At 39.6% G+C, this 14,803-nt stretch overlaps 1 protein-coding gene across 5 annotated transcripts in view; it reads right to left on the reverse strand.

Annotated features, from left to right (window-relative positions):
• Positions 1 to 14,803, reverse strand: part of LOC132815666 (protein PALS2-like) — a 148,085-nt gene that overhangs the window by 26,913 nt on the left and 106,369 nt on the right. For all 5 annotated transcript variants that reach the window (XM_060824675.1, XM_060824674.1, XM_060824672.1 and 2 more), the window contains 2 exons: positions 8,321 to 8,473; positions 5,851 to 6,078 (listed from right to left, as the gene is read on the reverse strand). In XM_060824675.1, the coding sequence (XP_060680658.1) occupies positions 5,851 to 6,078; positions 8,321 to 8,473 (381 nt within the window). The remainder of the gene's footprint in view (positions 1 to 5,850; positions 6,079 to 8,320; positions 8,474 to 14,803) is intronic.

The following is a 14,803-nucleotide window of genomic DNA, read 5'->3' on the forward strand; positions in this document are numbered from 1 at the left end:
GAGATTCGACGTTTCGGGCATAAGCCCTCCTTCAGGATAAAGACAAGCAAGTTGTTTCCACTGGTGGGTGAGACTAGGACTAAGGGATATGGCCTCAAGTTTAGGGGGAAATAACAGCTTTTCCCAGCCAGTCATGAATCTATGGAAATCTTTGCCCAAGAAAGTAGTAGAGGCAGCTTCATTAAACATATTCAAGACACAGTTGGATGAGTTCTTGCAAGGTTGGAGAATTAAGATTAATGAAGATAATGCTGGTTGAGGTTCTGGATGTAGGTTTGCTTGCTGAGCTGAAAAGGTTCATTTCCAGACGTTTCATCACCCTACTAGTTAACATCTTCAGTGGGCCTCGGGCGAAGCTCTGCTGATAAAAAGCTGCATTTTACGTTTGGGTTTCTTTGGGTTGGTGATGTAATTTCATGTTCCTTTTCTCAGGGGGTGGTAGATGGGGTTTAACTCCGTGTGTTTGTTGATAGAGTTCCGGTTGGAACGCCATGCTTCTAGGAATTCTCGGGAGTGTCTCTGTTTGGTTTGTCCCAGTCGAAGTGGTGTCCTTCCTCATCTGCATGTGAGGATACTAGTGAGAGAGGGTAATGTCGTTTTGTGGCTAGTTGATGCTCATGTATCATGGTGGCTAGTTTTCTGCCTGTTTGTCCAATGTAGTGTTTGTTACAGTCCTTGCACTGGATTTTGTAAATGACATTAGTTTTGCTTGTTGTCTGTATTGGATCTTTCAAGTTCATTAGCTGCTGTTTTAGTGTGTTGGTGGGTTTGTGGGCTATCACGAAGCCAAGGGGTCTGAGTAGTCCAGCAGTCATTTCCAAGATGTCTTTGATGTAGGGGAGAGTGGCTAGGGTTTCCGGATGCGTTTTGTCTGCTTATTTGGGTTTGTTGCTGAGAAATCTGCGGATTGCGTTCATTGGTACCCATTCTTTTTGAATATACAGTATAGGTGATTTTCCTCTGTGCTGCAGTGTGTGGTCCTGATGCAGCTTTGTTTGTGGGTGTTGGGATAATTGCTTCTGTAGTTCAATATTTGGTCAGTATGTGTTGTTTTCCTGTAGACGCTGGTATGAAGTTTCTCATTTGGCTGTTTGCTGTACTGTGACATCTAGGAAAGACAGCTTGTTGTTGTTTTCCTCCTCTTTACTGAATTTTATGCCCGTAAGGGTATTATTGATGGTCTTGAAGGTTTCCTCTAATTTGCTTCGTTTAGTGATGACAAAGGTGTCATCCATGTAGCGGACCCAAAGTTTGGGTTGAATGATTGGCAGAGCTGTTTGTTCGAATCTCTGCATTACTGTCGATATCAGGGTGACAAAACATCTGGAAAGAACCTTCCAGCTCAGCGAGCAAACCTACATCCAGAACTATGAACAAATGAGCTGGAGCATGAGGAGCATAAGTCCCGGATGAGCAGAGGCCTATGATCCAATGTGTAAAGAACTTCCATCATGCATCCTCTTGTACAAAGTTAATTTCAAAATACAACAGCAAAAAAGAATTTCACTAAAAAGTACACTATTTCAACTGACAGAGTGTAGGCATTAAATGCTTTAAATTTTTCTCCAAGGAAAGCCTTACTTCACCGATGAGAATCGCTGCTTCATTAAAGTTGGTTTTAATTAACTACAACTTTCAGTGAGGACGTTTTATACAGTCAAGGTACATTCTCACATTGGGGAAAGATTATGCAAATGGAACTCAGCGTTGGTGGAATAACCAGACCGAGATATAACAGAGTGTGCATACAATAGAGGTCAGCAGATAATACAAATGATAGCCTGGCTGAATATAGAAAGTTCAAAGTAGCAAAGAAAATGAAAATGAGAGGGCAATATTAAAAGACACTCGCGAACAATATCAAAAGGAACCTAGAAATATTCTGTAGGCATATATATAGTAAAACAATGGTAAAATAGTATTGGAGTCAAATAGGGACCAAAACAGCATGTTTACACAGGGGCATAGAGGACAGTCCCAAGTGTTAAATGAACATTCAAATCCAATTTTACAAAAGATCATGCAGCAACAGTCATAGTGAAAGTGGAAACATTCAATGTATTGGATAGATTAAAGGAATTTTTAAAGGCTGACTGCATTTAAAGTTAATAAGTCACTAGGACCGATTAAGAATTCCTTTATTCATTCATGGGATGTGGATGTTGCTGGATCATTCAGTATTTCTTGCCCATCCCTAACTGTACTTGGACTGAGTGCCTTACTGGGACCATTTCAGAGATCTGTTAATAATTAACTACATTGCTGCAAGTCTGGAGATATATGTAGGCCAGACCACATAAGTATGACAGATTTCATTCCCTGAAAGACATTAGTGAATTGGATGACTTTTTGTTCCAATCAATACTAAGTATATGGTTACCATTAGTTTAGGTTTTTTTAAAATTTAACATTATTACTGAATTAAAAGTTCATCGTGGGCCACTGTGGGATTCTATGTACAGGGATGGTATCAGAGAACTGGTGACACCCTTGTTCAACAAAGATTATAAAGATAACCCTAGCATCTACAGACCGGACAGTTTAACCTCGGTGGTGGGCGAGGATTTACCAATATATAATCTGGGACAAAGTGAACAGTAACTTAGACAAAAGTGGATTAATTACGGATAGGCAGTTTTGATTTGTTAAAGGCAAATCATATTTAACTAAATTTAGTTTTATAGCAAGCTCAGTGAGGATTGATGAGAATAATAGTCAATGTGGTGTACATGGATTTTCAAAGGCATTTCATAAGGTACCATTTGACAGATTTGACTATAGTGACAAATCAATCAAATAAAAAAAGGGTCAGTAGCAGCATGAATGTAAAGATAACTGAACAGTTATTTCCTGCACCCATAGGAAGGTACAGAGCATGGCACTTCAGAGGTCAGTACTAAGACCCATGCGTTTCCTAATTTGTATCAATAATGTAGAGTTGGTGAGCAGGACAATTTCATAAATTATAGATGATACAAAATTTGAAAGTATTGTGAACTGATGTGGATAATGGTAAACTTGATGGAATGGATAGAGAGATGGCAGGTTAAATTTTTTTTTAAAAAGGGATTCATAAAATGACACACTTGGGTCAGTAGGATGAGGCAAGACCTTATAGAATTAAGGGTGTGGATCCAAAGTGGTTGCAGCAAAAAGAAAAGCCACCTGAGGATAGATGTATACAAACGACAAAGTAGCAAGGCAGGTCGAGGAAGTGGCTAAGGTGGCACACAGGATCCTAGATTTTATAAATAAAGACACAGAATACAAACATTATGCTGAACTGTTAAACGCTTATTCAGTCTCACTGGCAGTGTGTCCAATCTTGCATCCCACAATTCATGAAGAATGGGAAAGCCTTAGGGAGGATGGAAGAAAGATGCTCTGTGAACAACTGCAGGGACGAGAGAGTTCAGTTCTCTAGTAGATTGGAGAAATTGCTGTTTTATTCTCCTTACAAAAAAGGATGTTCAAGAGGAGATTTGATATCAAAGTGTTCAGATATTAAGAGGTTAGATGGAATAATCAGAGAGAAACTGTTCCTATTGTCAAAGGATCAAGAACCAGATGATATCAATATAAAGGTGAATGGCAAAAAAGACTAACAACGACATGACAAGAAACCTCTTTTAAGCAGTTAGTTGCTAGGATGTGGAACACACTGCTTGCCAGTAAAGGTAAAGCCACTATAGTCTGAGCTGATTGGATGAACAACTTCAGAGAGGAAAGTACAGGGTAAAGGCAGGTCAGCTGAGTTGCTCTCAGAACTAAACACAGAACACTGGAGAAACTCAGCAGTGTCATACCAAACACAAAGTTCACTTTTTTTTTCCTTTCTCCACAGATCCTGCTCGACCTTGTGAGTTTTTCCAGCATTATCTTTGTTTATTCCAGATTTCCAGGATCTGCAATATTTTGCCTTCATTGTTCTTGAAGAGGCATGGGCATGTCCTTCTAAACTGTAACCATTTTATGATCCTATTCTAGCTAGGTTAAAGCATTTTCCAAATTAACCACGACCTCTGAATTTCATATCATATCTCAATCTAATCAGTGGCTGTGATTCAGCGAACATTGCAGAAACACAATTAAGTAATTTGATCAGTGCCACAATGATACATTGAAGTGAGAAATGTGAAGCCCAGGTTTAATTGACAATCACATTTGAAATTTTGATTTAAAAAGTTATTTCAATATGCAGAATCACATCACGTGCTGCTGATGGGTACCATCTGATTCCGCAAAGTACATTCTGAAAAGATTAAAATGAAGAGAAAAATATACATTCATACTGACAGAGAATGTTGAAAAAAATTAAGAGGTGAGCATTGCAACAAAATAACTTGTGCTGATTCATTTAAATGACAGCACACTCATGGAAAAAGTGTGTCAATTTATAATCTAAACCAAGTATGCCTCATCTTGTGGAACAGAGAGCTGGATTCATGTCACACCAGTAAGTGAACAGCATTTGATTAAATTACTGAGTCAGGCAAGTTATGACTAAACACTACACCCAACTCTCAATCCAGTTTGTTTTTCATGGACTACAGCTTCTCCTTCTCTCTTCCCACAATAATGATATGTCGTCCTCTCCACAAATTTCCATCCAGCACGCAAGTAATTTCTGGGCTCTCCTCCATTTTTTCTTCTGTTTCTACTCATTCCACCTACTTACTTCAGTTACCAGGGGAGACAGCTTCAGAGGCTAGATGGTCAGGTCAGAAATAGTTGTAGGTGCAGTTCTAGGGCTTAGTGGATATTCTGTTTAGTCATACCACATATGAAGTAAGCCCAAGTGTACAGAGAATGTTGGAAGAGGCTCTCAGGTGTGGGGACAATACAACAATCCAAGCAAAAATGGTCAGACAACCTTCTCACTTCGTTGTTTCTCGACCAGCATTGCAAATAAAGATTGGACTCATGTTTATTTTGTTAGGTTTAACATTCTAAAGTCAAGTCCAACTATTAAAACCAATGGAGACTATCCTGTTCAGGACTAATCCAGATCAGTGGCTGCAAATCTAACCTCCCCCCATCTATTAAGTACATATGGTACATTAGCTTTCACATTTTAGAATTACTGAACAGCTCTTAAAAGGCACCGTCTTCTTGCTTGTAACGTGAGGTCTTATCCCTATACTATTTTGGTAGCCCTGGTTTAAATGTTCTATAAAAAAAAATTTAATGCAGCACCAACTAACAGAACATCCTCACTGAAATCTGTAGACCAAATGACAAGATAGATCCTAATAGCACCATACCATGAACATGGTGTATGCATCTGGTGGCATTACCTGCCCTGGCACCAGTAAGCAAAGCAAGGCTGTCCCATGGGGAAGTGTTCCTTTGTTTGAGAGTCCATTTGGGCTTGCATACTAAAATTCAGAATCACATTAAAATTGCTTCAACTTCAAAACCCATGTCAGCGCACCAACTATTCCACGTGTATAAACTTGCCGTCCAAAAAAACCAACACCTTCCAATTCACTTCCTGACTGGATCAAAGTAATTTCATCTCTTCAGCCAAATTATCCATCAGATAATTCAAACATTCACTTTAGTGGTGGCCGATTATTTAATGAATTTCAGTATAATGGAACATTTTTACATAGCTGTTCAAATAGTGAACACTCAATAGCAATAGGATACCCAACAAGCAACAGATTCTAGAATCAAATAAATGCATAATCCAATGCTCAACAGGAAAATACTTTTTATTTCCAAAGATGAATATTTTCAATGGCTTAATTTATTAAACAGCAATTACACAAGTTTGTTTGCATCACTACAATTTAGATTCAATTGTATTAAATATTTCCTAATCAGCACCTTTGCATTCTCTCTTACCTGGAGAGGCATAGGAGTTTCTTTGTAGCTGGGCAAGATCTTGAATGTGATGCCACCGCTGCAGTCCTTCAATACATCCTGCAGTGCTTTTGGATCAGACCCAACTTCTCTGCCATTTACTTCTTTAATGATGTCACCTACATGGAGAAGACCTTGCCGGTCAATCATACCACCGTGGAGAATCCTTGCAATTACCAGCTCATTGTTCTCTACCCTAAAGGTAAGACCCTAGAGAGAGAGAGAAAGAGAGAGAGAAAAAAAGATATTTTATGTTTATTGCAAGGTTTTTATTTCTGACTTTGGGGGAAGCAATGTAGCGGTTTAAGGAAACAGTAAGCATTTCCAGTTTACCCAAAATGCTGCAAATTCAAGCTGTCAAATGACAGGAATAGCAAAAATGCTTTTGTCCCTCTCTTTTCTCTCTGTACAATTACCAAAGTGATTTGGCAACAAAACACATTCGTAGTACAAGGGAATGGAGGCAGATTGTATGTTAGAAGAATTGCCTTCACAAATATAATGCTTGGTCTTCAATTAGAACTTTGCTTTAAAAGTCTGCCTGCAAACCACATCAGAAGGAAAAGCAACTCATTGCACTTTGGAAATTAGAAGCACCTCTAGACATTTAATAATCACTTGAGAAAGACTAAATACCACATTCGCTATTCCGCTCGGTAAATATCTTCATATTTTTCTTTCATTACATTTGGGATTACAACTTCATGGAATAGCTTCATAGAAAATTTACAGAGAAGGAGGATTTTCAGCTTGTTGTATCTGTGCTTGCTCTCTGCAAAAGCAATTTAAACTTCCCCACCCTTTCCAGATTGCCCTGCAAATTTCTCTCTCCAAGCATTTAAACAATTCCCTTTGAAAATTGCAAATGAATCTGCTTCAACAAACTCAAAAGACACTGCATTCCTATCCGAAATACCTAGTGCTTAAAAACTGTTCGTTCACCAACCTCAAGTATATATGAACATACAAATTTGGAGCCAAGGTAAGTAAAATCTGTCTGAGCCTGCCCTGTCAGTCAATAAAGGCAAGGGCTGATCAGATTACTCCACATTCCTGCCTATCCCAGTAAACTTTCAGCCCTCATCAAGGCGCCTACCTCTGCCTTCTCCATTTTCTGTCAATGGAAAACATTTCTCCCTATCCAGCATGACTACATCCCTCATGATCTAACATTTCTATATCAAATCTCTTCTCTACCTTCTCTTCTTGAAGGGAAAATGATCCCAGCTTCTCCAATTAACCAATACAACTTAAGTCACTCAGTCCAGAAACCATTTTTACATATCTTTCCTGCAACCTCTCTAATGCTTTTATACCCTTACATTTAATATACAGAAATGGATGTAACATTGAAGCTAAGGCCAAACCAGGAGTTTATAAAAGGTTCATCACAATTTCCTTGCTTTTGTCTTCTATGCCTTCTCTGCAATAAATGCAATTTGTCATGCGAACACCCACTCCAATTTCCATCCGCTTGAAGACCACCTTCCTCAGTTCACAAAACTTCAGTAATTTCGCCATCTATAATTCTGAAAATAAATTCTCTCCCATCAATATTTTAAAAATAATTATGAAACAGCCAGAAAAAAAAAAGAGGACTCTTTCCCCCTTCCACAAACAGTTCACAAGTAGTCTTAACAACATTATGAAGCCAATATATTGAAAGCAATTCTAGCCTGAAGGCATCACAGTAAGTCCACTTGTAGAAAACAAAATAGAGAGTATATATTGGTCCAAAAGTTTAAAATGGTGGAATACTTTTCTACAAATTTAACACCTCCATTATGCTGATGTATGAAGTAATTATATCAATATTGAGAATCACATGCATAACAGAGATTCCAGGTATGTTTCTGTTTGTTGAGTTAGTTGCTCTCAGTTCAAACAAATAGTCAAGGAACACTACAATTGGCTTCTGTATGTGTTAGACAGAATAAAATCAATTAGCATTCCTGATCATTTAACATGCCTTGATGAAGTACACAGATAACTGGATGATTACCACACACAAGGCCAGACATGAACAGCTATGTAAGTCTTATAGTTCAGTTCATGTAAAAAAATAAATGCATATTGTTATGAGATACTCAAAATAATTGGCATCTATACACAGCTCAAATCCAGCAAATCCAAGGAATAATATGTTGTTAGGAAAATGAAAATTAAAAAGAAGAAAGCATCTTCACCTTTAAAAGGTTTTTCTTCTTTTAAACCAGGAGCTTAAATATCTGCAGCATTACAGGATCTCTAGTTCACCTACTCTCTGGTTCAGATTACATCTCAAACCTATTCCCAATGCTGCCCCATTCAGATCCACAAACATGCAGGAACAGGCAGCAGTTCTAGGATTGGTGCAATAATTTGACTTGAAACTGCAGAAATTTTACAACACCAAAATATTAAATACCCAAAATTAATCAATGAACTCTCAAAATTAAAGCTAAATACTTACCAAAGGCTCTGTGGCCTTCTTTTGAATTCCAATCATGCGAACAGCATCTCCTGATGCTGTCTGGTTGCTCACAGTTTCATTCAGCAGGCTGGGACTTGAGGGTGGTGTTTCATAACACTTCGATGCAACCAAATCATGGGCTTCCAAAAGTGACTGCAAACATTATGAATAAAGCATTATTTCCTGAACAGTGGTGCAGAATCCAAGATACTCAATAACATCCATACATTTCACCAGAAAGGTTGAACGTTGACCACACCATAAACCTCAGTGGATAATCTCACCTTATTAATTAACTCAACATACTCGTAACATTGACAACTCAAAAACTGGATTCATTTCATATCAGCATCTAATCCGCAATATTCTTAGTAGTTCTCTCTCAAACCACACTTATTTTCAACATTATGGCATGTAGCCACATCACAAGCTGTTCCAAGCTAACCTTTATCAACTAACAAATAGCGTCACTTTGTAAAGCAAAACTGGTTTTCCAGATTTTTCTCCATTTAAGTTGCAATTCCAGTTCATAGTTCAGTACATTGACATTATCAGTGACATTAGTTTGATGGTTAAAGATTGTTGCGATTAAGAAAAACTGGGAACAAAAGGCCAAGGAGGAAAGGTGGCAACACAAATGTAACTAGGACATCCTTTTGTTCATCAGCAGTCTCCAACTCAATACCGAACCTATCAAATGCACGATGTCGATTCTGACTTTTGGACATTCAAACAATAGAATAACTGGCCTGTTGGCCACAGCTGCAACAAAGTGATGGCCACAATATTCAGACACAAAAGTCCAAGGATCACAATTTACATAATAAAATAGGCATACTGCCTAAACGATTGGTCACTATCGCTCCATTAAAGCCTTAAGTAAATCAACTTTCCCGAGCTGATAGATTCCAAGGGCACTCTTTGTGGGATAACAATCTAAATCCTCAGAACACTTGAGTGTCTCTCTCTGTACCTACCCCTTTTTCCTTCTCACCACCACCCTCCATCTCAGCCTTCATAAAGCTCCACTATGGTACTGTGAATGACTTGCAAAATTGCCATGTTTTTGGTTATACAGTCAACATGGAGAAAATCTATTAAGATTAAAGGTCATGAATGGGAATGGTAGGCGTTAAGGCAATACCTTCCATTAAATGAAGTCTTTAAATTAAAGCCTTAAACACCCACAAATAAGCTGGTTGGATTGCCAAATAACATTCAGTAAAGACGCTGGATAGTAGGCTTATGACTCAATCCAGAACGTTTGGAGTCAGGGAACAATCAGCAACATAAACACCAAAATGGCTAATAAAGATCAGAACAGAACAAAACACAAAACAGAGTGTCGGGGTTAAAAGCGGGAACTCAGATTAGTAGACTGAAGATCTGTAGAAGCCCTGTTCTGAAGATCTATATGGAAGTTGACCAGAAAGGTGAAACTTCCAACAGGCAATTACTCTGCTCTCAAGGACCCTGTAGGACAGAGCTGAAGACGATCACAGGATCAGAAACTTGGGATTGATCCATAGTACTTACTCATATCGTTCCAGTGGAAATGTTAGACAAATTATAAAATCTTCATAACTGACCTCTATCACACCCTTGAATCTCCCTCCCTCAGTCACCACCATCCCAACACTCCAGCTTGCCAAAAGCTCTCAACAGCAAATACCCTGACCAAACTGACTAATGCCATAAAAAGGAAGTGTCTCCTGTCATCTCCGGACACTCCTCCACTATGAGGATACTCCCTTAGAGATGCTGCACAGAATATTTGACAGCTGGGATCAGAAGATCCAGAAGAAATGTGGAGTCACATCAGGCTGGGTGAATCTTTCCATGCAGTGGAAACACACTATATTGCCACTGAATGGAAGAGTCAGGCCTTAATTTGAACACTTCCAGTGGGTATAGTTAATAAAAGAAGGACTGTAACAAAACACAAGGGAACTTAATAATAAGGCATGTAACAGACAAATGAAGTTCAATATGTGAAGTGTGAGGTGAGGTGGCAAACTTTGCTTGGTATATGGGTTCTCATATTTCCGTGAAAATAAGGTCTAAGTAAAATAGTGGTGAGATCTGGATTACTAAAAGCTGCAACACAGATTTAATTAAGAAAACGTATACTATGCACTGCTAGAGGGATAGAAGTGAGAAACAAAGATACCTACTTAACACTGATGAGACCACCCATAGGAGAAATATGTACAATTCTTGTTTTCATTTTATATAAAGGATTGCAATGAAGGCAGGTTTTTAGGATTGAAGATGATTTGTTTCCATCCGGTGCAACAGCTCGACATACTTTATCTGTCCAAAGTGTGATCTGCAAACTCTACCACATGGTAACTATGCTTGAAGAGTTGAGTAAATGGGTTGTTTGAAGGTTTGTGTTCTCTCCGACACCTTGACCTTGTCTCTGCCCTTTCACAATGAAGTCTCGAGTTTGGCACAGGCTCCATTTCAGTTGGTCACCAGCCACAGCCACAAAGTTCTAATTCACTTTGGGAGTCTGGTTTCAGGCTAGAGACATGGACAACTATGGCAGGCATGTCAAAACACTAGAGAAGCACCATGCTTTTAGAAGATCCCCCAGGTCAGGAAAGGCAGTTCAACCATAGCTGGTGAGGGACATGTAGTTTATCAATGTCGAAAGATATGAAACATTCTCCTAAGATTTGGCTGCCCTCAAATCTATTACTATTCTCTACCTATACCACAATGACATGCAAAACAGGATCCTCATTAATGGAACCACCACAGGCTCCATCTCAGCGAAGACTAGAGGAAAACAAGATTATGTCACTGCACCAAATCTCTCTTCCATTTTATTTGCTGCAATACATCATCTCCAGCATTCTCCACAGGGATGGAGATAATCTGCGGAACAATTTGAAAAACTGTTCAGCCCTATGTAGCTTTCAAGCCAGAAAAAAAAGTCCACTCCAATCTCAGTCTCAGAGCTTCAGAACACAAATGATATTTGTAAAGATGGGCCTTTCCCACTAAACTATGCTCCTTTTCCAAACAGTTTCCACATTTCCCAACAATTAAGATCAACAGTGGTATCTTGGAAAATTTGGGCCATTTTCCAAATCTTGAAGGAATTATTCTCAACAAAGGCAGACATGAATGACAAAATTCATCAACACCTCTAAATGGGTCAACACAGCCTTTGGCCAACTAAGGAAGAGAGTTTTGAGGACCAAAATCTCAAACCTGAGGCCAAGATGAAACACCCTCCAAATCCATGACCACTTCTATCTAGAAGGTCAAGGACAGCTGATATGGGAACACCACCACTTTCAAGTTCCCCTCCAAGTCACTCACCATCCTGACTTGGAAATATATCGCTGTTCCTTCGGTGTCACTGATCCTGGAGTTACCTCCCTAAGGGCATTGTGGGTCCATCCACAGCAAGTGGATTGCAGCAGTTCAAGAAGGTAGCTCACTACCTTCTGAAGGGCAAATAGGGATGGGCAATAAAGGCTGGCCAGTCGGTGACACCCACATCCCACAAAATGAAGAAATTAAAATGCTGACTGTGGTCCTACATACTTTGGAGACTTGGACAAGCTATAGAAATACTGCAGACCATACCAAAAATGTTTACTGGCATGATACTGGAGCTGAGAAATTATACACATCAGGAAAAACTGAGCTGACTGCAACCCACTTCCTCGAGAAGAGAGATCAAGGATAATAGAGGTCTTTATTATTATGAAGGTGTAAATGTAGTGAGGATGTTTCCACTTGAGAAAAATCAGAGCTGGGGTTAATGTAAGATTGCTATTAATTAATCCAATAGGGAACTCAAGATAAACTTTCCTACTTGGGCAGTGTAGAGATGCAGCATAATCAAATCCAATTGGCCAAGGTATGGGTGTGCTACTTGAATAAATGGATCCAGCAGACCTTGAGAAGAGACCTGACAACAGACGTGACAGCAATCTATGATCAGCACAGTTTATGTATTTTGTGGGGACAGGAAGCCAACCAACCTGGCGATCAGCACAATCTGTTTATCAGAGGATGAAACTGCTGATAAGCAAATTCCTGAAGTCTGTCTTACAGTTGCAGGGTTGAGACATGCAGGCACCTATTCTGGCAAGACACCAAAAAGGATTCCAAATGTTGGGGGGGGGGGGAAAGAGAGCACAAAGACCACCACAAGTGAGCAGTGTTTCAAAGCAGATGGACGTTGTGCACTCAGATCATGAGCATGACATCCATTTCAAAGCAAAATTCGACTATATTTCACTGAAGGTACAAAACCTGTAACACAAAAATGAACAGTGCCAACCCTTATAGATAAAAGGAACAAAGTGACAAAAGCAACAATTTGATCAACCAAATGACTGCAAATTGATCACACGCGATTTGACTGTAAGGGGAATGTTTAGCTACAAAATTGTCTTGACTATTAAAGAAATAAATTTAACTTCTAAAATATCTAATTAGATACAGAGTCATTTTGGTAACCTAAAATAGTTCAACTTACATTTTGCCTTAGTTAGTAGCAAGAATGTGGTACCTGCCACCATAAGGGGAAGTTAAGGCAATTAGCCTTGCAGCAAAAACCATGATTTGGAGGTGCCGGCATTTGGGTTGGGAGGAACAAAGTAAAATATCCAATACCAGGTTATAGTCCAATAGGTTTATCTGGAAGCACTAGCTTTCAGAGCGCCCCTCCATCAGGTGGTTGTGGAGTGTGAGATCATAAGACACACAATTTAGAGCAAACGTTTACAGTGTGATGCAACTGAAATTATATATTGAAAGTTACCTGGATTGTTTGTTAAATGTCTAGAGGGAAATCAGGAGGGCAAAAAGGGGACATGAGATAGCTTTGGCAAATAGAATTAAGGAGAATCCAAAGAGTTTTTAAAAATACATTAAGGGCAAAACTGTAACTAAGGAGAGAATAAGGCCCCTCAAAGATCAGCAAGGCAGCCTTTGTGTGGAGTCACAGAAAATGGGGGAGATACTAAATGAGTATTTTGCATCAGTATTTACTGTGGAAAAGGATATGGAAGATATAGACTGTAGGAAAATAGATGGTGACATTTTGCAAAATGTTCAAATTACAGAGAAGGAAGTGCTGGATGTCTTGAAATGGGAAAAGGTGGATAAATCCCCAGGACTTGATCAGGTGTACCTTAGAACTCTGTGGGAAGCTAGGCAAATGATTACTGGGCCTCTTACTGAAATATTTGTATCACCAATAGTCACAGGTGAGGCGCTGGAAGACTGGAGGTTAGATAACATGATGCCAATGTTTAAGAAGGGTGGTAAGGACAAGCCAGGGAACTATAGACCAGTGAGCCTGACGTCGGTGGTGGGCAAGTTGTTAGAGGGAAACCTGAGGGACAGGATGTACGTGTATTTGGAAAACAAGGATTGATTAGGGATAGTCAGCATTGCTTTGTGCGTGGAAAATCATATCTCACAAACTTGATTGAGTTTTTTGAGGAAGTAACAAAGAGGATTGATGAGGGCAGAGTGGAAAATGTGATCTATATGGACTTCAGGAAGGCTTTCGACAAGGTTCCCCATGGGAGATTGATTAGCAAGGTTAGATCTCATGGAATACAGGGAGAACTAGCCATTTAGATACAGAACTGGCTCAAAGGTAGAAGACAGAAGGTGTTGGTTTCAGTTCTTTCATATGTAAATTGAGAACCTTTTGAAAAAAAGTTACATTTTCAAGTGAACTTTAACAATCTGTGTTATGTCAGCCCGGATAATGCATTTAAAATGTGTCAGCTGCCCTGTGAGAGACTTTCTATGCCACAATGGTCAGACTGATTCTAATCTTTAAAAAAAAACAGGCTTACAGAATCTTATGCGGATTCATGCAGTTTTTGAGCAAAGTAAAAAAAGTAATTCTGCAAGTACAAATTCATCCCAAAAACTTGTATGTGTATGTATTGGGTGGGGGTGGGGGTGTGGCCTTATGAGTGTCTGTGAGACAGTGTAAGTGAGAGTGTAAAGTGGTATATATCTGTGAAAGGGTGTGTGTGTGTGTGTGTGTGTGTGTGTGTGTGTGTGTGTGTGTGTGTGTGTGTGTGTGTGTGTGTGTGTATATATATAGTGGGGGTGGTGGGAAGACAGAGAGAGAGAGAGGTGTGTGTGTGTGTGTGTACACGTGCATGTGTGCATACGTGTATGTAGGAGAGAGTGTGTCTGTCTATGTGTATAGTGCAAAAGGGTCATCTGTAGTTTGACATGAACCCAAGATCCCAGTTGAGGCCATCAGCCTCTGCTCGGCCACTTTGCACTGTTGCCTGTCCCAAAGTTCGCCTTGGAGGACGGTCACCCGAAGGTCAGAGGTCAAATGTCCCAGACCACTGAAATGTTCTCTGACTGGGAGGGAATACTCCTGTTTGTTGATTGTTGCACGGTGCCCATTCATCCGTTGCTGTAGCCTCTGTTCGGTCTCGCCAACGTACCATGCCTCAGGGCATCCTTGCCTACAGC

The sequence above is a fragment of the Hemiscyllium ocellatum genome, chromosome 5 (assembly GCF_020745735.1).
Source record: "Hemiscyllium ocellatum isolate sHemOce1 chromosome 5, sHemOce1.pat.X.cur, whole genome shotgun sequence".
NCBI classification, from domain to species: Eukaryota; Metazoa; Chordata; class Chondrichthyes; order Orectolobiformes; family Hemiscylliidae; genus Hemiscyllium; species Hemiscyllium ocellatum.